Source organism: Chiroxiphia lanceolata, chromosome 2 (genome assembly GCF_009829145.1).
Source record: "Chiroxiphia lanceolata isolate bChiLan1 chromosome 2, bChiLan1.pri, whole genome shotgun sequence".
Lineage (NCBI taxonomy): Eukaryota > Metazoa > Chordata > Aves > Passeriformes > Pipridae > Chiroxiphia > Chiroxiphia lanceolata.
Window position 1 is genome coordinate 111810192 of NC_045638.1, and position 23401 is coordinate 111833592.

At 38.3% G+C, this 23401-nt stretch overlaps 1 protein-coding gene across 6 annotated transcripts in view; it reads right to left on the minus strand.

Annotated features, from left to right (window-relative positions):
• The window catches only part of EPHA6 (EPH receptor A6), a 455633-nt gene that overhangs the window by 49054 nt on the left and 383178 nt on the right, over positions 1 to 23401 (minus strand). For all 6 annotated transcript variants that reach the window (XM_032678076.1, XM_032678079.1, XM_032678074.1 and 3 more), the window contains 2 exons: positions 22682 to 22743; positions 11242 to 11451 (listed from right to left, as the gene is read on the minus strand). In XM_032678076.1, coding sequence (XP_032533967.1) covers positions 11242 to 11451; positions 22682 to 22743 — 272 coding nt within the window. The remainder of the gene's footprint in view (positions 1 to 11241; positions 11452 to 22681; positions 22744 to 23401) is intronic.

Here is a 23401-nt window from a genome sequence, read left to right on the forward strand (position 1 = left end):
AACAATTAATAATTTCTTTCTGTAGTTATCCTTCTGATTTAGGGCAAATCACAATTCCTACCTGGTCAGTGAAAATTCCTGTAGCTGATTTCACCAGGGATTAATTTAGATGAAAAACTAGGTCAGTCTCATTTGGAAGTTAACATTTCAGTTACAGAGATATGAAAGTAGATTAACATATGTGCCTATCTTGCTTCAGAAACTACCTTCTGTAATTATAGAGTCACATTTACAACAATTTTGATATCATGTACAGGAGAAAGATTAGAATTAGTATCAAAGTGAGCAGAAAAATTCATAAGCATGAGAGACGTGCGTGGTTTTGACTTCCTTCTTCTGGGTGAAGTGAATATCAAAACAACAGCAATCAGACCATAGTTTCCCCCTTAAGGGCAAAGGAGAGATGATGAAACATGAGTATTGCACATCTAGACACAAAAGTAAAAATCATACCAAGCAAAAACTCCACCCTTTCACATTTATCTGGGTCTACCCTTTGCAAAATTCTTTCTATACAGAGTAGTTAAAGAATATGAAAATATACTCCTTTTTCACCTGCAAACTCTTCTGTCATTAATGTATCCTAGACCTTCCTAATGTGTAGTATTACTCAGAGAAGAAAATGGAATCACATAATCATTTAGGTTGGAAAAGACCTCTAAAATCATTGAGTCCACCCGTTGACCCATAACTACTGTGTTCATCACTAAACCATGTCCCAAAGCACCACAACTACACGCCTTTTAAACACCTTCAGGGATGGCGACAACCATTTCCCTGGGCAGCCTGTTCCAAGGCTTGATAACCATTTCTGTGAAGAATTTTTTCCTAACACCCAATCTAAAGCTCCCTTGGTGGAATTTGAGGCTGTTTCCTCTTGTTCTGTTACTTGTTCCCTGGGAGAAGAGCCTCAGATTTTCCTCAGTGTTCCAAAGGGTTCTGCATCCAAACTTATTTGCCTCATCCATTTTTATAAAGTTGTACAGACTGGACTTCAGCATCTCCATAACACTGATATTTCCCCCCCCCCTTTGTGAATGATTATATTAAGCAAACATTAGGTTGTAACAAAATCAAAACAATCCTGACTCTCCCTACTTTCAGAAGTATCAGGCTTTCCTCCTTGGTATTCCTGCAAATGCTCTGCTCCCTCCTCTCTTTATTACCTCCTTTTGGTGACTGTATATATTACTATTGATCCTCATTTAAAAAAACAAGAAAACAAACCAAAACCAAACCACAAACAGGCTAAACACCCAAAAAGTCCTCACATAAGTAAGAAAAAAGACAAGGAATCTCAGTTTTCCCCAGATTTGTGTTTTGAAGACTGGATATCAGAATTCCAGGCTAAAATCAATTAGGTCAAACCCTTGCTAAATGAACAGAACTTGTTTTCTATGTCACCATTTGCTTTCATGAAAAAAAAAGTTAAATAGTGCTTCTGAAATTTTAATGCCTCTTTCTAATTTGATTAATTTCAAATTGATGAAATTCCTTATGAAACACAGGTCTAGCCAGTCACATGCAAATATAACACAGGACAATTCTTCAGGAACCAGGCAAAAAAACTTCCAGGTAAAAAAACAGGTGCACCCATATCTCAGATCTTTAGCTAAATGATACAGTTAGAGCTGAGCTGTTTGGATCACTGGAGCTGAATGGTTCTTTTCCCAATTAATTGCTTAACTCTTTTAGCTTCAACAGCACACAGTAAACAAATTTAGTTTTCTTAATCCATCTTTGCAAGGTACCAATAGCCTTTAGTGAGACTGCAGGTATGTTCCAACACAGTAAAGATATTTTATGATACACTGCACCTTGGCAATACATTGAATATTAAAATACTAAGTGAACTGTGGTCCATTATTAGTTAGTCTAACAAAAGAGGCATTCAGGATTACATTCATTCACAGAACTAGCAACAAAGCAACAACTTGGATTTTGTGTCAGTACACCTACATTTTTAATCTTAAGTGTGCATGGTATTGCTCTGAGTGAAAAAGGTATCACTAAAAATGTATAGGCATGTTCTGCATGTTTACAATAGCTCCTTCAATTATAGTTTGAAAGTGGCAATTCTGATTTAAAATTATAAATGCATGCAATTAAATCCATATGGGACTAAAACCTCAGCTGTGTTTGAAATTAGACTAATATTCTGATAACTGCTAACTTAAAAAAAATCTATTAGCAGTATGAAGAACTAACAATAAAATACATTGACTGTTTATAGGACACAGTGCATGTATACACATATATGCTTAACTTTATTGGACTTGGTTTCCAAGGTGAATAGTGTGCACAGAGAGAATTTTCCAAGATTCCCATGTCCAGCTGAGAGGTCAATAACTTTGGTGCCTTGGTAAATCTGTAATGTTTCTGAAAACATCACCTGTAGCTTTCAGAGATTCATAGTCCTCATTTAACTGTTATTTCAGAAATTACTTGCACGTGCATTGCCTTTTTCCCCCTCCTCTGTCCTTGCATAACTACTTAAGATTTGCTCAGAGATGTAACGTTGCCTATTTTTATGGATTCAATACTGGCAAGTTTTGGATCTTACACCAAAGCCAGTCTTCACAGTTGTGACTGTGAGGTAACACTGTCTGTGAGGGGGGAAAAGAGAGCCCTTTTTTTCCCACTAGCTGTATAACCACAAGTCAAGAAAGATCATTTTCCCCCCAAATAAGTTTCTAGATATTCTACCAGCTAATTATATAACACCAACTCTGGTGATGTTAAAATCAGTCAGTGCTTTGACATATTTGATGTATAATCCTTCATTCTAGGCTATAGTAGAAGAAAAACATATTTATAGGGTTTTTTTCTTAGGCAATGAAAGGTATTACTTAAGCCCTGCAGGGAAAACTGACCCTGTCTCTGCCTTTTCCAATGTACTAATCGGATCATTAGCTCCCCAGAAGCAATGGCAATTACAGTTCTGAAAAGAAAGACAATATGTTACATCCAAACATTTCAAAGTATAAGTTGTCTGGAGAAAACCAAAACACAGGTGTAGCTGCTTCATGTCTTTGGCTGGCCATGTGCTCTCAAAAAAAGAGGTACACTTCAAACCCATTGAACCAACACGTATCTTCTGTTAATGAAAATTTAATTTCCCAAAGCAGGGGCAATTGCAGGTTTAAACAGATTAAAATTGTGATTAAACTACAAATTAGAAACTAGGGTTTTATTTTATTTCTTTTACAGGACACACAAAATTATACTGATAGTTTTCTACAGTTGTCTCTGGATCCTAACAATAAAGAAGAATAAAATAAAATACAATGGTCCCATAAACCCTCATCTAGTCTTTGGCGATGCATATTTTGTTTAATGTTTTTTCATATGTGAATTAAAAAAAAAGCCAGGTAGTTATCCCCTAATGTAGTGTGACAGCTACAAAGTGAAATCAGAAACTCAACACTGCAGAAAAATATAAAAATGAAAAATAGGTTTTTTTTGCTTTAGAAAGTAAACTAGAGATTAATTTTATTAGGAAAGGTGAATCATGTCACTGTACTCTGAAGTGAAGTAACAAAACAGAAACTAATTAAATTAAAATACTTTTTCAGATCAGCATCCTAATAGTTAAGGTCTAGCTGAAGAACATATGAAATATTTTGTATGTTGGCTCAGAAAAACTCTTGGCCTGCTGTTTTTCATTTGCTCTGTTACTGCTTACTTTTAATCATAGCCAGACTAGAGTAAAATTACAGGTGTATTTTCATAGGCTGGTTTTCTCCTCAATTCCACAATCTTCTGTTATTTAACCTGATCTGTGACTCCAGTGTCTTTTTCTTACTTTTTTTTTTTCTAAACAAGGAAGTTTTTGCACCAGTCATTTTACCTAAAGGAGTTCCTATGGCTAATTGTGTGTTGGGGTCAACTGTCCTGGTTGTGTCCCCTCCCAGCTTCTTGTGCCCCCCCTCAGCCTCCTCACTGGTGGGTTGGGGTCAAAGGCACAAAATTCCTTGATGCTGTGCAAGTGCTGCTCAGCAGTAAGGAAAACATCCCAGTATTATCAACACTGTGTTTCCAGCACAAATCCAAATTCTGTAACCTGCAGCAGTAACCATATCAGATGTTTCAGAGGAAGGCATGAAAGCTTGAAAATAATCCAGACTTTGTTACTTATTTCACATTTCTTCCTGTCCTCCCTCTTTCCTTCTCCAGGCTGAAATATGAGATTTCATCTCTCTTTAAAATTGTTATTGACTGTAGTACTAGGATATTATTTCTCCCTGGTAATATTGAGCCCTTTTTACACCAAACAAACACCAGCTTGTTGAAATCTTGGCCCAGATGGGTTTCTGTAGCAAGCAGTCCTGTGCTTAATTACACACTGTGCTATAAAACTATTTGCAATCTTTAAAACAGTTTTGAATTTTCCATCACTTAACCTAAGTGAACGTACCCTTATTTTTGTACTTTATGAAGCAGGAGTGCACACTCCTGATCTAGACCTGTCATTATTCAACACAGTGATTTTTCCAGTGATGATTTGAGCCAAATTTTTGGTCTGGGTAAGAGACTCACTGCTGTGAATTTTCTGCATTACACTTCACATCTCTGAAGTAGGGTCTATGTTTTCCTGTCAACCCTCTGTAGCAGTGGCTGGTTTTAGCTCTGACTGTGAATACCACTAGACAGATCCTTTCTGAGTCATGGGATACCTCTCATAACCCTAATCCCTGTGTCTTTTCTTGCTACCATGACTTCAAGCCCTGAGAGCAGGAGGAATACTTTAAAGAGATCTGTGGAAGATACCACAGTGCAAAAACCCACACATTGGAAATTTCTAACAAAGTTTGCATTTCCACTGGATAAACTTCAGGAATCCATGCATGGAGAACAGTTGACAACCACTGCACCAAAATCTGCTTTACTGTTCCCAGACAACACTGTACTGAAAAGTAATCAATGCAATCACTATCAGTTTTAAATGTCACAAACATTCATCAGTTATTCCTTAGATACAAAGATCTTCAACAGCACTGACAGTTTAGATCTATAAGTAGATCATTCTCAATCCTACCCTATAAGTCATTTGTAAATGCATGCCTCTATTTTTCATAAACACACTTAGAGGTGACCAGAGAACCAATCTGAGAAAGAGCAGAAGCACATACGTATAGAATTCAATACTCAAACTTATTAATATGAAACTGGGAGGAGTCAGAGAAACAAAAAGCTGAAATCCAAGCTAAAAGAAAGGCAAATGTTTATGATTACACTACAATTTATTCTTGCATTGAATTCATCAACATAATGATTTTGAGAATGAAAAAGTGAAATGCAAATTTCCAACTATGTTTCTCTGCCAAATCTGTATTTGGAGTTCCTGCTTAGGGGGGTGTTGTGGGGAGAGCAAAAGCAGGGATGAGAGAGGTAATAATGTAATATTACATAGTTTTACAATTAAATTAAACCATTAAGTTCCTTTTGATTCTGTGTAACTAAATGCAAATTTTCATGCTTTTTTCCATATGTTCTCAGAACTCAAATGACAACTGTTACAGTGGGGAAAGAGAGTACTCACAGAACTAGAAAGTTTGGGAAAATATGGAGAGAGAGTTTATATTTATGTCCCATTCCTGTCCTTGGACCTTCCTCCTAAGGGTCTGCTTTTGCTGTGGTCTGTGTTATATCCTCTTAACATTTCTATCACTAATTTTAAGGAGGGTTAAATCAGAAAACCTCTTAAATAACTTGGGATCAAAGTTGAATAAAAGCAGAGGAGAATATTTAAGATGTTGAATGTACTAAAATATTTAAATTTTGTCAAGGACACATATTTCCTTCTTCAGGGTCTACTATAAACAGCCCAAGTAAATAACAAGCACCTTCCCTACCCTGAACGAGTAAGTTTGGGATTTCTGTTCCTTTTAAACATACAATTACTTATTAAAAGCCATCACACCTCACACTGTTAGAGCCCCAAAGGCAACAAGTCTTTTTTTCCAAGGCACTCCTTCCTTTGGCTTCTCCTTTACCAGTTGGCTGTTTGTCCTTGAGCACAACCTGAGCATGTTCTTTGTTTGTCCAGGTCAGCACAACAGATGACAGAGGCTTGAAGAGGGCACATGCAGGGTCTGCAACCCCAAGCAGGGGATGGATCCAGCTGAAGCTGGCAAGTCATGGGAAGGGGGTTTGTCTCACCACCACTTGACACGAATTCCATCACATACTTTAAAACTAACCACTGCACCTCTCACATCCTGGTGCAGGCTGAGCACATTAACACAACTCTTATTAACTTGCTCCTTGACTTCTTGCCCACATTCTGAGATAGTAATTGCTTTAAAATATTTACTTTATGTTAGTAGCAGTGTCCCACTAGAGTCATTCCTGCTGTTATATTGCAGTTAAAAGCATCCCATGGCACTCAGCAGGCTGGAGCCCAGCTAAGAGCAGGGACAGGCAGCATCTGGACATTGGGAGCAGCTGCCAGCAGCTGGATTCCTGCAAAGGGACACAATAATCCTGATGAGGCAAAATGACACCAATTGACTTATGCAACAAGCCCTTTGGGATCTGATTGAGGGCTGCATCTCTAGTCTGGCTGACAATATTACAATCTCACGTAGTGGCCCTGGAAGGATATTTTTTCTAATATCCAACCCAAACCTACCCTGGCACAGCTTGAAATCATTTCCTCTCATCCTGTTGCTTGCTACCCGGGAGAAGAGACCAAATCCCACCTGGTACAACCTCCTTTCAGGCAGTTGTAGAGGGCAACAAGGTCACCCCTGAACCTCTTTTTCTCCAGACTAAACACTCCCAGCTCCCTCCTCCACTCCTCATCAGACTCGTGCTCCAGCCCCTTCCTGTCATGTTACACTCAGAGTTAACCAGTTGACAACAGCTGTGCTCAACTTTATTCATCAATTAGTTTTCAAGAAAACAGGTTAATGCAGACCTTTACAGTTAGACAGCTTCTTTTTCTGAATGGTTGCCAATAACCAATTTACTCCATGATCTATGATTAATTTGAATCTTAAAGTAAATGTCTGGAAATTATGCTTGTCATAGCACTGGAGTTGTTCAGAAACTATTGGTTAACATCCCAAATTAACTGGAAAATCATTTGCATCTTGTTTTACTTTCTAGCAAATTAAACCTTCTCTCCCCAAACCCGTTGTTTGTGTAAAAGCAAGAGAAAACTGAAAACGTCTTGCAATGTGGAAATTATGTAATGAAGTGAAAAATCACAAAGTCTTCATCCTGATCCCCCCAAATTTTGCTGCTTCATAGTATTTATATAGATTGCTAGCATCAATCTTCTTTGTTCCTCTAATCAATCAAATAAGACTGAAATCTTCCTGGATGGGGTGTTTCATCCAAGTGGCTTGAGAAGAGCGAGACTCATAAAGTTTACAAAGTGATTCAGGAAATGCAATGCAATGAATTAATTCTCTAACTACTATTAGGGAAATAAGCAAATATTTTATATATTAATGCTGAATTCAGAAATAGAGCTGACAAAAGAAATCTAGAATACTTCTATGTGTCATATAATTCCTTTTGTAGCAGCTTTTTGACTCACTAAAAATCAGATTTAATGCAGACTATTAAGGTGTTACCTTTAACAGAAATACAACTTTAGTCCTTTTTAGTGCCCCAGATTCAGTTCTGATTATATATATTTTGCTCCATGTAAAGAGTTTCTCTGAAGGCACATAGTTCTTTTTGAAATACATGCAAACCCTGACTGTGTTTTAAACTAAATGAATCTACAACATATAACACAGTCTATCTAAAAGCAGGAATCCAAGAGCCTGGATACCCTCTGTATTGAGAAATGCTTGTTTATATACTAGAAATGTCTTTTTATAGGTAACTGTCACCTTAGAAACTACTATTAAACATGAAAGCTTTGTCTCCATAGAAAAAACCCCAAATACTATTCAGTTGCCCCAAAGTTTAAATTTTCTAATCAATCTGAAACACAAAGATTTGCAGTCAAATGTTCCTACCCCTTATTTCCTCCTTCCTATTCTAAAATTGTATCTTGCTGTAAATGTTGTGATTCCTAATAGCAAACAGAAATCAATACTCTTACCAAAACAATACTCTTTGCAAAAATATATTTACATCCTTTGTCTCAGTAGACTGGAAGACAAAAAAAAAGGAAGAGCCTTCATGGAAGTCAGCTGTTTTCTGAGATCTCTGACTTCAAGGCAGTGCCTGCTCAGATGTGGTAAATTCACAAGGTACAAGGGCCTTTCCTGTTTTGCCACAGTTTGCCTTTTGCAACTATTTACATTTTTGTGTCTGCAAATGCAAATATTGACAAAATATTGACCACTGCATCACAGATAAAAATTCTATTTTTTGGCTTAGACTATCTTGTAGTTTATTTCCAAAGAAAACATCAAATTGTACCATTCAATTTCTGACACCAGGACAAAGACAGAAATGGGAATAAAAAGTAATCAGAGTTTCCTCTGAGCACTGACAGTGCTGTACTGGGAGATGTGAGCCTAAAAATACCACTATTCAATATGCAGACCCACTCCATAGATTTCTTGCAGCTACAGGTACTGGGCTGTTATCAGTAAAAATCTCTGTGGAGAGGAAAGATGAATTCTAAAAGCACCAGAATCTTTGAGAGAACACAGAGGGTTTAACCTTCACATGGCAAAAGCACAGTGTGGAACTAAAGAGGTGCTATAAAACCCTCTAGTAATACACAGGGCCTGCTGCTGGGGAGATGTTCATGATGAGCAGAAAGGTCAATGGCACAGCTATGGGCACTGAGAGCTGCAAGAGGGCAGGACAGCCCGTTCATTCCAGGGGTTCATTCCACTCTGTTACCAGGAAAGGCTGCTTAAAGGGGGAAAGACTTCACCAAGTCCTCCACAGCCACTGTGACAAATATTTCTGTCCCCATCCCATTTTGGTCATAGTTGTGCTGTTTGACTTCCTGCTGAGCATTCCTACAGAGAACATCTACTGGACTTGCTCAAGGGGGGCAAGAGCCAGGGGATGGAGCATATGGCAGGTGAGAGCATCCCACAGCAAACTTGGCTATCCCAGCTCATCCAGAATGAGTGTAACGTGGAACAGGGAATGTAGCAGTCAGTCTGCCCCAAGGAATGAGGGGAGGACATTTCCCAGGGAACAGAGGTAACAGAATAGAATTGGGCAGACTCAGCCACAGTGACTGAAACAGTCTGGGTGTGAGGGCAGGGGAGGCTGGAGTTGAAGGAATGAGTGATTTAAAATGCTATTAATTTCTATTATACCTGACTGTTGCTTTGAATTCTTCGTATTTACAAAGATTTTTATCCATATCAGAATGATACAGAGCATTTTCCCACCTTAGTTTCAAAGCTTGTTTATCTTTGTGGAATTCAAGGTCGAAACAGATTCACCTTAAATGTCTGACACAGGGTGAGCACTTCATCAAAGCCTGTCCTGTGTTTCAAGGAAGTCCTTCAACACAGATACATCACCATGAAATATTCCTTTTTCTTTTTTTTTTTCCCCAACAAAACATTTCCTGATTAAAAGCAGCTCCAGCTATGATGAACAAGGCAGGCTCTAACTAATCTGAAAAACTAATTGTTCTGTATTGGTATCCAGCAGAAAATTACAGGATAAAAAATAGCTGAAAGCCTCCCGTTGTCATTTGGTATTTTTTCTGAACCTAACTGGGAGAGAGGCTGCTTGGCCACTTCCAGGGCCTTCCACCAGCTGGGCTGATTAGCCCAGGATCAGTGTAACTTCACTTGCCTGTCACTGGGGGCACTTGCTGCCAGCTGAGCACACTCACAAGGACAATTAGCAAGGCTCAGCCAACGTGTGATAACTTGTTAAGCTGCAGTAATGTTTATTTTTCCTTTCAAGCCTCACACTAAGAAGCAGTGTGAAGCAAAAGAGGTTTCGAGAAATAAATGAAGGAAATCTGTGCTGTAAAGTAAAAACTTGGAGCTTATTTTTTTTCCCCCCTCAGCTTGCATATGGATCCTGATAGAAAACCTTGCAAAGAGATTTGTGAGTGAAGACTAATCAGCTTGCAGTTCTGTACAGAACTTCTTCTAAGAAGTGGAAGTTACAGTAAAATTATCAGAACACTTCTATCTTAGGCCTAAACTAAAAGTAAACATATACTATGCATATATAAATATATAAGATCTATAATCTCCTTATAATATCTATGTTGAATTCAGCAGCTACACCAGAGTACTTATTCCAATACAGTTAAATTAGATGAGTTCCTTATTTTGGCCATACATCACTTTTTAAAGTGACATAGAAAAAAAATTTATCATCTCTTATTAGAATTCTGTTATTGTGCCCTACTATGGGAACATACAAATTCTGTGCATTTTGTGAGAGTACTAATGAGAGTACTATTTCAGACTACTCTGACTCTGAAATAGTTTTAGTTTCAGTGATAGAAAGTTACTTGAAATCAGCTTATAATTAGCCAAAATTCTTAATGTCGTGATAATAACTGTAACAAGATTGTAACTAGACATTTTGGTATGGCAAAAAAATGATGCATCAGAGCTTGTCATTTTATTGGCAACAACCAACACACTCTTTTCCTTACTTTCTTCATACTGCAGGTACAATTTAGGTTTTTTATCTAAGTCAAAACTGAACAAGTTTCTTCATGTTCAAGAACTTTTTACTTCAGTGGACACAAACAGAAAAAACTTTCCCCTGAAAAAATCCCACCCAAACCCCATTTTCCATTATAACAATTTAATTGCATCACATAAGGAATTTAAGTATTAATGAACCGAGAGTTAAACCATCCAAGAAAGGTCTTGCTAGAAGGTAAGCTGAAGTGAAATAAAATGAAAATTTTTGTTTATGAACGCAAGGCTTAACACCAAGCTTCCAACAGTGAAACTGGTGAGACCGTCTCCTCCTCCATCCCTCTCTTTTAGAAACATCTCTTTGTAAATGAACACAAACTAACAGAAGAGGTAACAATGTGGAGGAAAAAACCCTCTATAGCCAACAAAACCAAACCCAAGAAGAAGGAAAAAAGGTCCCCCTCTTATACTTGCACATTTGCTTAAAATAAATGTTTGCCAAAGTTTATTCGCCAAAAATCAAAACAAATTTCCCTCAGCACTGCCAATGTGTTTATTGAATCACATGACTGGGAACGGAGCCAAGCCACCTCAAACTGCTGTTCCTGTGGCATAAACAAACCTGAAACTGGAATAAAAGGGGCACGAGGCACTCAGCTGTTCAAATTAGATAAGGCAAACTCACACTTGTCGTGTAAGCAGCTTCAGGGTCATCCTCCAGCACTCGTGACAGACCAAAATCGGAGACTTTGCACATGAGGTTGCTGTTGACCAGGATGTTCCGTGCTGCCAGGTCCCGGTGCACGTACCCCATGTCTGAGAGGTACTTCATGCCAGAGGCAATCCCCCTCAGCATTCCAACCAGCTGGATGACTGTGAAGTGGCCGTCGTGCTTCTGCAAGGAAAGGTGCAAGTTCAAAGAACACATTAATTTTATTCTAGTGATACTAACTACAGCTTTTATTTAAACCACATTTGTAACCCAGCCAGCCAACATGCTTATTTGACTTGGTCTGCAGTGCATGCCATCTCATCTCCCATTGTGCAGTTTATCCCCATTTTCTTCCATATTTTCACACATTCCACAGTCTTCCTACTGACAAAATTTAACATCTTTTATAATAGGTTACTAAGAACACCTTCCCCAAACACTGTTTTTTAGTACAAGAATGAGAAAGCACACAAAAATCCTCTCTTCATTTTTTACTCCCTGGCCTCAGGAAACAAAGAACCCTCTTTTTACGATCTCAGCCTTGATTGTCTGCACTGAGGCACTGGTGCTACCTCACTTTTTTTGCCTTTTTTGGGGAGAGCTTCTTTGTTTAAAAAAAAAAAAAATCCAAGAACAGCCCGGAAAAAGTCTGGAGCTTTATCTCATGTTTATTCTGCACCTAACACCATATAATCTCTGAACACTAGATTAAAAAGGAGATTTGGGCTGAAATTCAGGGGTTGTTCCAAAGCTTTTCCAAAGTCTTCCTGGAAGAAAGCCCTTAAGCTCAGCCCCATGAATGCATTAAGCTGCTTAACTCCTATTGGTGTTGAACATGTAAATAAGAGTTGTGTCATTAACCACACTTGTCCAACTGGTCAGTCTTTCTGGGCCTCAGTTTCCCCATCTGCAGCATTAAAGTTAACATTTCTTTATGTCCTACATCAGACAGCTCATGAATTATGTAGCAGTGGGAACCAAGTGAGTACATGTATAGAAATGTGATTATGGGCGCTTTGCCTTTTTTAGGTCTGCCCTGTCTACCATTTACAGCAGACTGCTTACAGGATTATTTTTGTGACCTCAGCTGGCAGACATTTAGCTTCTCATGGATTATTCAGTGAGCCAGGCTTTTATGTTAGGAGGAACAGCCAAACAAAACCAAACAACTCACTCCTGCAAGCAAGTTAACTTTTCATTTTCTCCTCCAGCACCTTTAGCATTGGGCAACAGAGAAGTAGCAGTGTTCTGATCAGCATTCAGGACATTTCTACTGCTTAGCTGATACATTTAAGCAAGATGATTTTTTGTAGGGGAGAGGCTTACAGTAAGTACAATAAATTAATTAGATTCACCAAAGCAACGGGCTGAACTGTAGAGATATGCTTAACTTTATCCCTGGTCAGCAAAGTATTTCAGCATTTCCATAATGATTCAATGGTTCGGGACCTGTATCCAGCTCATCAGGATATAAATATTTAAAGAATAAATAAAAGAAATCCAGAAAGAAAATGGTAAAAGGAAAATACCAACACACTTTGTCAGCTAGAAGACCTCACAGCCTCAAGACACAAGTGTGATAACCAGACATTTTACAGAAGGCCGTCCCCTCTTATGAGCCTATGACATTCCCTATCACAGGACCCTACCACAAGAATAAGGGTTATTTCAGAGTCCAAAACATATCAGTGACAGATATTTTAAACAAAAACATTCCATCTAGCAATTAAGATAATATTCTTAAATACTTTAAGCCTCTTCAATAAAGCAAGGAAATGGACTTACCCAATGCTTTATGTAATGAAGCCACACAGGATTTGGGTTTTGCTTTTCATTTAATACTTCTAAATGTTCAATTGGTTTAAAAATTATGAAGCTGGCTGCCACAGTTAATACTCTTCACACCGTGTATGGATAACTTTTTTTTAGCTAACTGTAGAATTAGGATTTGGAACAAAGTGCCAGCACCCGACTTTGCAAAATGATGAATCAAGTCCCTCCCACCTCCACAACAAAATACCAAAAAACCCAGCCCCCAAACCTCTAGATTTCACCTCCTGCTTATCTTCCTTAACAGCTCCATTCTTTCAACAAACCTCAGATTCATCTGCAACACCTCCCTTAACCTTTTGTCCTCTCGCATCACAAGCATTCATTCCTTCTTTTTTTAATTTCTGCTCTTTCAAACCTAGACCATGCTTGATTAATTTTTCATAAAACATAACCTTTTCCTACTCTTTCCAAATCTCAGTATTTGCCTTACCAGTATAGCAGTAATGCCTGAGTTTAAAACAATCTCATGCTTTTGCCATTCTCTCCCTCCTTTCAAATTTCTTTCCGCTTCTGCCTTGACAAAAAAAGTTCAAACTTATTATCTTCACCTTTGAAGAAATGACAGACCTGCTAACATACCACTTGCAATTTTATTCTGTCCTCCTTCTCCCTCTGTATATTTCTCCACATCCTCTACTGCATCTGTTTTCCTCATGCTTGGTTTTATATTGTTTCACTGCCAGCCTTGCCATGGGAACAACTACATTTTTCCCACCAGCAAAAGTCTTCTCTCTCAAGTCTCTTTTTAATCACTTCTGCATCTGTTTCCATGCCAGTTGTGTCCCTGCACAATCTATAAACTGTTACCCTTCAATATATCCAAATATTTGATCTGGATACAGACTGCGGCCATACTTAACCCTTGGAAAATTCAGCTAGTTTGATGAAATTATTGCAAGTACAAATCTGGCCTCGTATCTTCAGTGTGTGTAAATCCCCAGGTACAATCCTTTGGCAACTTTCCATTATCTTTTTTCATTTGCTTGTTGTTTAGGGACATAAAACACTCATCTGAATGATAGGGTGGATTTTACCCAGGGTTTTATTCTGATTCCCATAGCTTAGATTTGAAATATGCTTTTGATAGGATTCCCACTGGGTTCTTAAGGGTGTTAATCAATACTGGCAGCCATTCAGACCTCAGTGGACTCACCACATTTATCCTATCATTCCATTAAATTTTAATCAGGCTTTAATGGCTTTGCTAAATAAACTTTTCTCAACAGCTGAGTATAGATGCAATGTCTGAGTAGTTGCCATTGCATTTATGCAGCGGTGCAAATGCCCTGAAAAAAAGCTTTTTCATTCAGCTACAGTTGGCTTTTGAAAACCTTATGTAAGTGAAATATTCTCCTCCTGTTACAGACCTTTCAAGAGCACTGACATATAATGGGCTGAGCAGCTCCTGCAGGGGAGGAAGGATGATACCCAAAGTTTCTCTCATTCCTTTTTGCCTTCTAGTTTCCAGCTCCAGTGTGCACCAGTTCAGTGCTTTTCTACAAGCCCACGGAATTTTTCTTCTAGAGAAGGTATTTTTTCTATTTTACTCTCCAGTAACCCTTTGAAGGTCACTGGATTTTTCTGTATTGTTTCTGGACTTTCATCCATTCCAAAGTCCACTTTTTTATTTGACATATAATTCAGAGCACTTTTATGCCCTTATGCTCTAAGAAATGTGTAGGATTTGCTATAGGTCTAAATATTTTACTGCAGGTTATTTACATCCTATTTCACATGGAGAATAGCATTGAAAATGATGTGTCTGTGACTAACTTATATCATACCCACCAGTGGCAGATCCTACTGGTCACTATGTGAAAGATGTAGTTTTTGCTATGCATTTCTTCTTACTGTTCTACCATGCAAAGTAAATTGTAGAACTTTATCAGCTTAAATCTTCCAAAATTCCAGTTGCAACTTGGTATTGCTTGGCAGTATAACCCATGTTTCATTCTATCACATGTAGCACAGTCAGGTTTATATTATCGTCATGGAATGAGGGCAACTGATAATGTCTTCTTTAGTCAACAGTTAACAGAGTTCCATGCAGATTTAATTAATTATTATTAATAGGTTCCATTAATTCAATTAAATATAATTACTCTAGTTCATTTTAATTGCTAATAAGTGATCTTAATTGACTCTTCAACCATTAAAAACACAGGAAATCTTTATATTATTCAAAATGTTTGCAAGATGAACCCCTTCTAAAGTTTATTATGAGATGCAATAACTGCCCTCTATTCTGGACAGCACAGCAGTAGCAGCCTTGTAACCTGTGGTCTTGCTTTCCTCACTCAGCTACAGCAACAAGGAAGGGATGCCCCGGAATAATCAGGTGTCTCTGCCCACACTGGTGCACTGCGATTCAGCTGACACAGAGTCACAGAAGTGGAAGGGACTTTGAACAGGGAATAAATCATCTCTTCACTCTGTGTCATTCCTGACATGCTTTTCTAACCTGCACTTAAAGACTATCAGGGCCATTAGTTCTTATCCTATACCATATCTTGAATAAAATGCCCCCCTTGAGCATGGGGCTTTGACTGGCACAGATTGCAATTCCTCTTTGCAGCTCTTTCACATGCCCATGAAGACCAAATATCTCTCTTGCCCTTTTCTTTGGGCTTCACACTAGGTCAGTCCACTCATCTCATCTTCTTGGCAATTATGCTTTTTGATTTTGTTATGGACTCTTTGTCCACCTCCTCCACACATTTCCTGAAGAATTAAGGTGCAAACAAGAGAGTACTCTGAGCCCTCACCAATGTAAAGGGAGAGAAAAATTTACTTTACAGACCTTGCAGGGGATACTCTTATTTCTAGTTTCCATGGTGCCATTTGCATTTGTCACAGCAATGCAAATGTCCCTGACCTACTGCAAATTCCAGAGTAATTTGTTTCAGCAGACTTCTGTCTGAACAGTTATTCTCTGTTCTCTACTCTAGAGCTGATTATTCCAGCCACAGTGGAATAACTGTGCCATTGTCCTTACTTATTTCTAGTTACTTTTAAGCTAATTAGTTACTAAATTATTTCTTAAATTTGTTGTGATGATTTTAAATTCTAGCTCTATCCTGCTGTCTGCCTGAGTTTCTACTCAGCTTTGTATTGCCTGAAAATTTCAAAGGATCCAGAAGTTTAATAAAAATATGGGAAAACATAGACTGCAGAACAGCCCCACCCCATATTTCTTTCCATCCTAATTCCATTCCCTCCATACAGAACGTTGCCAATACAGTGTCCACCAGCAGAAATTTCATGAAGACCATATTTCTCCAGCTTCTCATCAGGATCTCATGAGAGAGTTTTACAGCCTTACTGAAGTCAAGGTTTAGGAGATCAGCTGTCTCTCCCATCCTCACAAAGCCTGCACCCTGGTACAAAAGGAAACCAGATTGTTTGACAGAATTAGTTCTTGACAAATCCATGTTGGCTCATACTTATCTCTCTGTTATCTCTAAGGTGCTTATAAATACTTTTCTGATAATTTGTTCCAAAAATCTTTCAGCAGTTGACATTAAGCTGACTGGCCTGTAATTTCTTGGCTTCTCTTTTCCCTTCTTTTAAAAGACATTAATGACACTGGCTCTGTTCTGATCCTCTGCTTTCTTATGTATTCTTGGCAAATTCACAAAGATAAAGAGCACACTGAAAGAGTTCACATTACCTATAAAATTATTTTTGCCTTCAAATACAAGACAGTTTTTAATAAACTTCTTGTTGCTTGGTAGTAAGAATATCTACAATATTTAATGCCTAAGTAAAAATATCTACATATTTAAAATAGGTATTTATGAATGAAATTCTCACAGCAGCATCAGAAATACTGTTTTCTGCCTCTCTTTAGCAGGGTAAAATACTGCTTGAGAACAAATATTGGCTCTGTAGCATCAGCAACAGCTTCTCAGGGTAATCTTAGATCACACATTGCTTACAATTTCACTGTTAAGGTAATGTATTATTTCAAATTTACTTTCTAATTGCTCAATCTGATTTTGGTTCAGGAAAAAAAAGAATTATATCAGCAGTTTCCAGTGCAGGTTTTCTTCTTTACAGAGTCACTTTTGAAAGCAAAGTGCCCTCTTTTTCCTGCCAGGAAGGAACGTGCCTCCAATAAATAAAAGTGCACACGAATGCTGAGTGTGAAGGCAGAAGAAGGAATATTAGTTATGAGCTCTAATGTTGCTGCCTCTCTGAATGCAGATAAATAATAACAGGAACCATTAAAGTTAGGGAAAGCCATCTGGCTTCTTTTCTCCAAAGCTGACTGTCTAGTGAGGCCATTTTAGATGGATATACAACATGTACTTTACAACATCATTTTGTGGAGCTTGCTAAAAGTCTTAATTTTTCTCTTTTCTTCCTTTCCCCCAAACTTGCTAAATGGAGGTGTCTGCTGTAGCAGCTAAACTGTAGTTGAAAAAAAGGTGAGCCTGATAGCAAAACCGCTCTGAGAATAACTTCATAACGATTACTGCAAGAAACAGCAATATATCATAATATTTTCTCCATCTAGTAACACTTATCTTAGCCTCTGCTAGACCTGCCTCAAGGAATTAAAATTTTGGGCTGGATCCCAGGCTTTCATTTGCTGTACAGTCTGTTGCAGTTAGTGCTCTCAGGGAACTATGCACATTTCTTATAAACTCTTTGAAAAAACAAAATACATGATTTTCACCTACTATGCACGCCTGTAAATAAATCTAACTTTTTTTTAACAAGTATTTTAGTTCTCTGAAGTGAATGGAAATGTGTCAGTCACAAGTTTTCAGGCGGGAAAAGGAGCATTACAGTGGCAAATAGTAACAGTGAAGAAGGCAGGATGTGATTACACCAGGTAAATGCATCCCTTCCTCCACCAGCTCTGAGGTTCCCAAAACTGGGCAAGCCTGGAGCATCTTTCAAACCTAAACATCTTTCTATTCAGCAAAAATGCTGTAGAACCTGAGGAGCTTTCTTTCCCACACTGATCCCTGGGGAGTGAATTCCCTTCCTTATGAAGAAGGTGAACAAGTACAGTGCAGTGGATAGGCCTGATGGATTATTTTAGTGTCAGGCTGCCACAGAACCTGCTGCAATACCACGAGTTCTCATCTGATTAATATTGCTGTGGCCCTGGTTCTCCCCTCACTGCACGACTATTGTCAGCACAGCTTGGACACTGAGCAGGAACAAAGCACTGACAGTTTCTGGTGGTCTGCAGCTGCAGAAAAATACTGAAAGAAGTTCAGTACCCTGGTGATAGGGGTTTTTTTGTCCATTTTACGTGATGCTATGTAGCCAGCCACAAACATCCTCAAAAGGCAGCTTCTAGATGTGTTCCTTTTCTGTGGTTTAAATCTGTGTCCACACTTCGTGATGCACAAGGAGGGTGAGTGCAGACCAGAGGCAACATAAAGCTCTGCAAGTATCATTCCTGTCAACTGAATCCAACAAGCAGTAGCCCCCCCCAAGCACATAAGCCACCTGGGCTCCTAATCACCCTGCTCTTGTCCATGAGTGGCTAAATCCAATTACTTTAGGAAAGAATGGCCCTTTAAATGGATCTGTGAAAACAGCAGATGATATTTAACTCAGAGTAAACTCTTTAAATCTGTGAACCATAGATTTAGAGAATGGGATAAGTGAGGGTGTGTCAGGGTGAAAAGAAAAACCTCAGGGAAAGGACTTTTGTAGGAATTATTGCAATCATCTGACGGGGCAAGGCTGAGGAAAATGTTGTGGTGTCCAGCACAAACAGAGAGGGAGTGAAACTGGGATTTGGACCTGGGTTCTATCACTGGATCACCCTCTGAAGTGCTGCATAGGTTTCAGTCCAACGCGGCACTCATCACCATTTCCCCTCCACAAAATGAGACTGCATTTGTGTCATGTATGAAGACTGCAAGGTCACCAAGCAGTGGTTCAAACCCGTGTGATTTACCTTGTCATGGCCATGCTCAGAGGACAGACAACTCCAACAACAGCAGTTGCAAACTGCCAAAATGCTCACTATAAAGGTTTTGTGGTGGTTTTGTTTGTTTGCTTGTTTTTAATGTCTAATTTTCTGTGTGGTTGTTGTTTGTTTGTTTTTTGTTATTATGCATCTCCCTTGGTTGTCTTTCTTGTTGTATCTTCTATAGTCTCTATCAACAATCCTGAGCAAACATATCTGACTACTCCTATCCTAATTACTAACCACATCTTTCTATCAATACAGACAGCTGCCCTTTCAACCCTTCTTGTCTTTATTACTCTCCTCATGTGCTTGCAGAGTAAGTGGTTGCTAAAATCTCCATGACACAGGCAGGTGAATTAAATACGTCCCATCCAAAGTCTGTGTGTGAAACTGGTAACAAGAAATTGTACCTGGATCTCCTCAATTTCCCAGTATTAGCCACTTTCTTTCCAAGCACAGATTACTTCTATCTGGCAGCTGTTGGAGTAGTATTGAAAGAGGAGTGAGCTTCTAGCCCCTGAGGAAATACTAAGCTGGAAGCCCACATCCTTTTTCAGAGAAATCTCTCTAAGTGTTACCAGAAATGAACCCACATGAACCTTATTTCTGGTCAAAGAACCATTTTATTGATAGAAAATTTCAGGTGTACTTTTGTGGGATGATTAACTCACAAGCCTCAATCTTATATTTTTAGAGGGGAAAAAAAAAAAGAAAAGATAACTGAGTTTCGTCTTTTGGAAATGAGTTTTATATCACTGTAAAAATAATGCAGTATTTCTGAGGAAAATTCGGTGTCAAGTGTCTTCAGCAATTTAGGATGTCTGATGATGCACAATCACTGTAATTAATTGCCATCATCTTACAGAATTAGTTCTAAGTAGCTGATGCCTTTCCACTAAGAATATATCTGAAGCATCTTCATATTGCAAATCCACGCCAATTTTTTTTCACCCAAAAGCTGAAAGTTAGCAGCCAGCATACAGATATTTTGCGAGGTGGGGAAGACATAATTTAGCTGAGCTTGCTGTTAAATTCATACTAATAGCAGAAAGTAGGCACTGCTATCTAATCAGGGAATTAAAAGCTATTAAGATTTTAGCAGTTAGGGATCAAGGTGGGGAGGGAAGCTTTACTTGGAGCTTGTGATTCATGGTGCAACCTGTGCTGTCACGAAAGCAAATATCCCACCAAGGCTGTGAGAAGGAGGATGGCAAATGGAGTTCTTCTGGAACATCCTCACGTGGTTCATCACAGAATCTCACTTCGAATTTGTAAGACTGATCCATTTTTGCAGGCTTTTGGAGGAAGACAGTGAATATGCCAGTGAATTTTTGCAGGTTGTGGTATGCGGGGAAATATTTCTTCTGGTGAGAAATGGATTGTTTCCACCCTCTGTGTAAAAACACTGCACTGTTACAAGTGATCCTTTAAATAATAAGAAAGATAGACTATCTTATAAGCCCTTCCAAATCTCACAACATTTGTTATATTCACTGAATGCTTTTCATTAGGATTGCTAAAGATAAAGCCTTTCTGTTTCTTTGTATCTTCACAAAAGCTTTTAAAAGTGTGTACTTATATCTGCAGGACACAACTATTATTAATGAAGCAGCTGGATTTCTTTTTAAATACGTTACTTTGCAGCCATTTGCTCTGCTAATTACTAACAGAAATGCTGACATATCTACAGTGCTTTGGGATGTTGAATACTATCTAAAGTACATTTTAAAAGCATTTTAGAAGAATAACCCGTATCTGAATTGTGAATTGAAACTGTAAAATAATATACACGGAAAACAGCTGCAGAAATTATTAGCTCACATTTCCCCCCAGCAGATTTGCTTCCAAGTATATCCCATGCAATGTGAGAAATATTGCTTCACAGTAACATCATCATTTTGCTGATCTCAGTTTCTATTAAAGTATCCTAATAAGTGGTAACTATTCTGATAAATGGATGCATGTGAAGGAAAACTGGGATATAGATATCACACCAGAGCAGTTCAGAGAGAGGTAATTCTCCTTCATGAATTATTTCAGTACTTGGTTTAATTCACTTTGTGAAATTCTGCGCACACACACACACAGAGGCATAGGGCAATATTTCAGGCCCAGGCAAGTCTTTCTGGGGCACTGCTGAAAAATTAGAGACCATGGAAGCTGCAGGTACTCAAATCAATGGCAATCTATCTGCTGCAGATGGATAGAGAGATGAGCCAGAAAGGCAAGGAGGCTGATTTTTAAAGACTACCCGTTTTGTAAGACATGGATGAGATCAAATGCTCCATAAAAATAACTTGATTTTGAGAAATCAGCAGATTCTTACCAAAAACTGTGGTGCTGGCATGTCTCTGACATCATAACAGATGTCTGTTGTGCGTCTTGATAATGAAAAATAAAAAACTATTTGGAAAGCCAGTGAAGAGGACAAGAAATGTAAGAGAAAAACCACTATGTAATAATCAAAACAAAAAGGAAGTGAGAACCAGTGTCTAGAAATATCTAAGATAATGGCTCTGATGTAGTCTCCTCTGTTCCAGATGCTCTTCTCTTGTTGCTACCCCTTTTCTCAACCAGCTGTCAAACAAGTACTGTCTGTATGACTTCCTCTCCCTCTCTCTGATGATTTTTCTTCCTAAAATGTTGGCTGTTTTTCCCTCCTGCTTATTCACTCTTATCTCTTACCAGTTCCTTCTTCCTGCTCCCAAATCATCCTTCTATCACCACCACTTAGATTTTCATGCAGGTGTTTCCACAGCTCCTTGTTTAAGGTCTCTCCTTTGGAAGACCCTTTCAAACAAGTTCACAGACCCACAGGCCCCTGATCCCCTGCCCTGAGCTTGCCCACCCCCCCAAATTTACCATTCTGCAGGATGGCAGTGGCAGGGCAGTGGGCAAGTGAGGGCTGCTGTTTACTTTGTATGACAAGTTTGAAATACTTGACTTTAAAATTATTCCCACAAGGTCTTATGACAGTGGGTCTCTGGGGCATTTCCAGGGGTTCTGTTAAAAAAAGAGACCACTTTAGGATAAGTTTAGCTTAAAGGGGAGGTCATCCTTTCCTTCTGTTTTTCTAGGAAAAATTAAATATAATCGTGCCAACATATTACTCACATTTTCTGTAGCCCTTCTTTAATGTTTATTAGTGACCTTTGGGGGCTAATTAATACCGGGACATTTCACCCATGAACTATTTTCTAATTCAATTTGTTAAATGCAAGTAACCATGAACAATTATAAATCAATTACTGAGTGTATTCTACACTGCACCAACCAAAAAAGTCATAACAGAGTATTTTTGAAGGTGATTGAGAAAAATGAACCACCTCCATAAGACCAGGCATTTATCCTTCAATTTATCTTTTCTTTCACAAAAACACTTTTTGAAATACATTTTGCTAAAGTCAGGGACTACTTTTGTAGAAGAAATCAATTATATTCCTAAGTTTAAATCTTCTTCTTTCCCAGCCATGCTCTAATATATCACTGTACCTCAGAAATGTACCCTGGGGAGAAAGCTTCTATTCTTCACTAAAAATCCATGAATAACATTATGTAGAAATTAATTTGTGATAAATGATTTAAATCTTAACCTAGAATGGTGTCTTATTCAAATGTCATCAGAAAATGGCACCTCACCCGCAGAAAGGAGTCAAGGGATCCATTCTCCATGTATTCAACTACAATCATTACTGGTCTGCCTGCAAAACAGCAAAGAAACACATTAAGATTATGAACATATTATGGAGCTTTTATAATTTCATCTGTTATGCGCAGATTATTCACAGTAGTTAAATATGTTATGTATTTTCAAAATCCCCATTTATACCACAAACACAATAACACAATTCCCTTACTCTCTAAGAATTATTTCCTATCTTTTTGGGAGTTTTTTTTGGTGCTGGATTAGCTGAATGTTCATTATTCGCTCCAATGTATCCTCCCTTAAAAATGATCAAAGAACAGCCTGCTGTCTCCAAATAACACATATTTTTGGAATATATTTAAGGCAAAACCCAATTATACATAACCCATGTCCAAGTAATTACAAACTCAATGTCATAATTCTCCTCTCAAAATATCTCACTGACTTAGGACATAGAAGATAGATAGAAGGAAATGTCACAAAAAAAGCTCTCCTAGATTGGGTGTGTGTTGGATGTGTATAACCCAGCAAAACTCTGAATTCATCTGTTTGTAAATACATAAAATATACAGAATGTTACTCCAATCAAGGTTTTGCTCGACTAGCTCAGTTTTCCTGTGAACATTTATGAATGAAAATTTACATTTCAAGGGAATAACAAACAGAGCTACTGAGCTTCAAAACAGTGCCCCTACTTTCCTGTGGGTAATCCT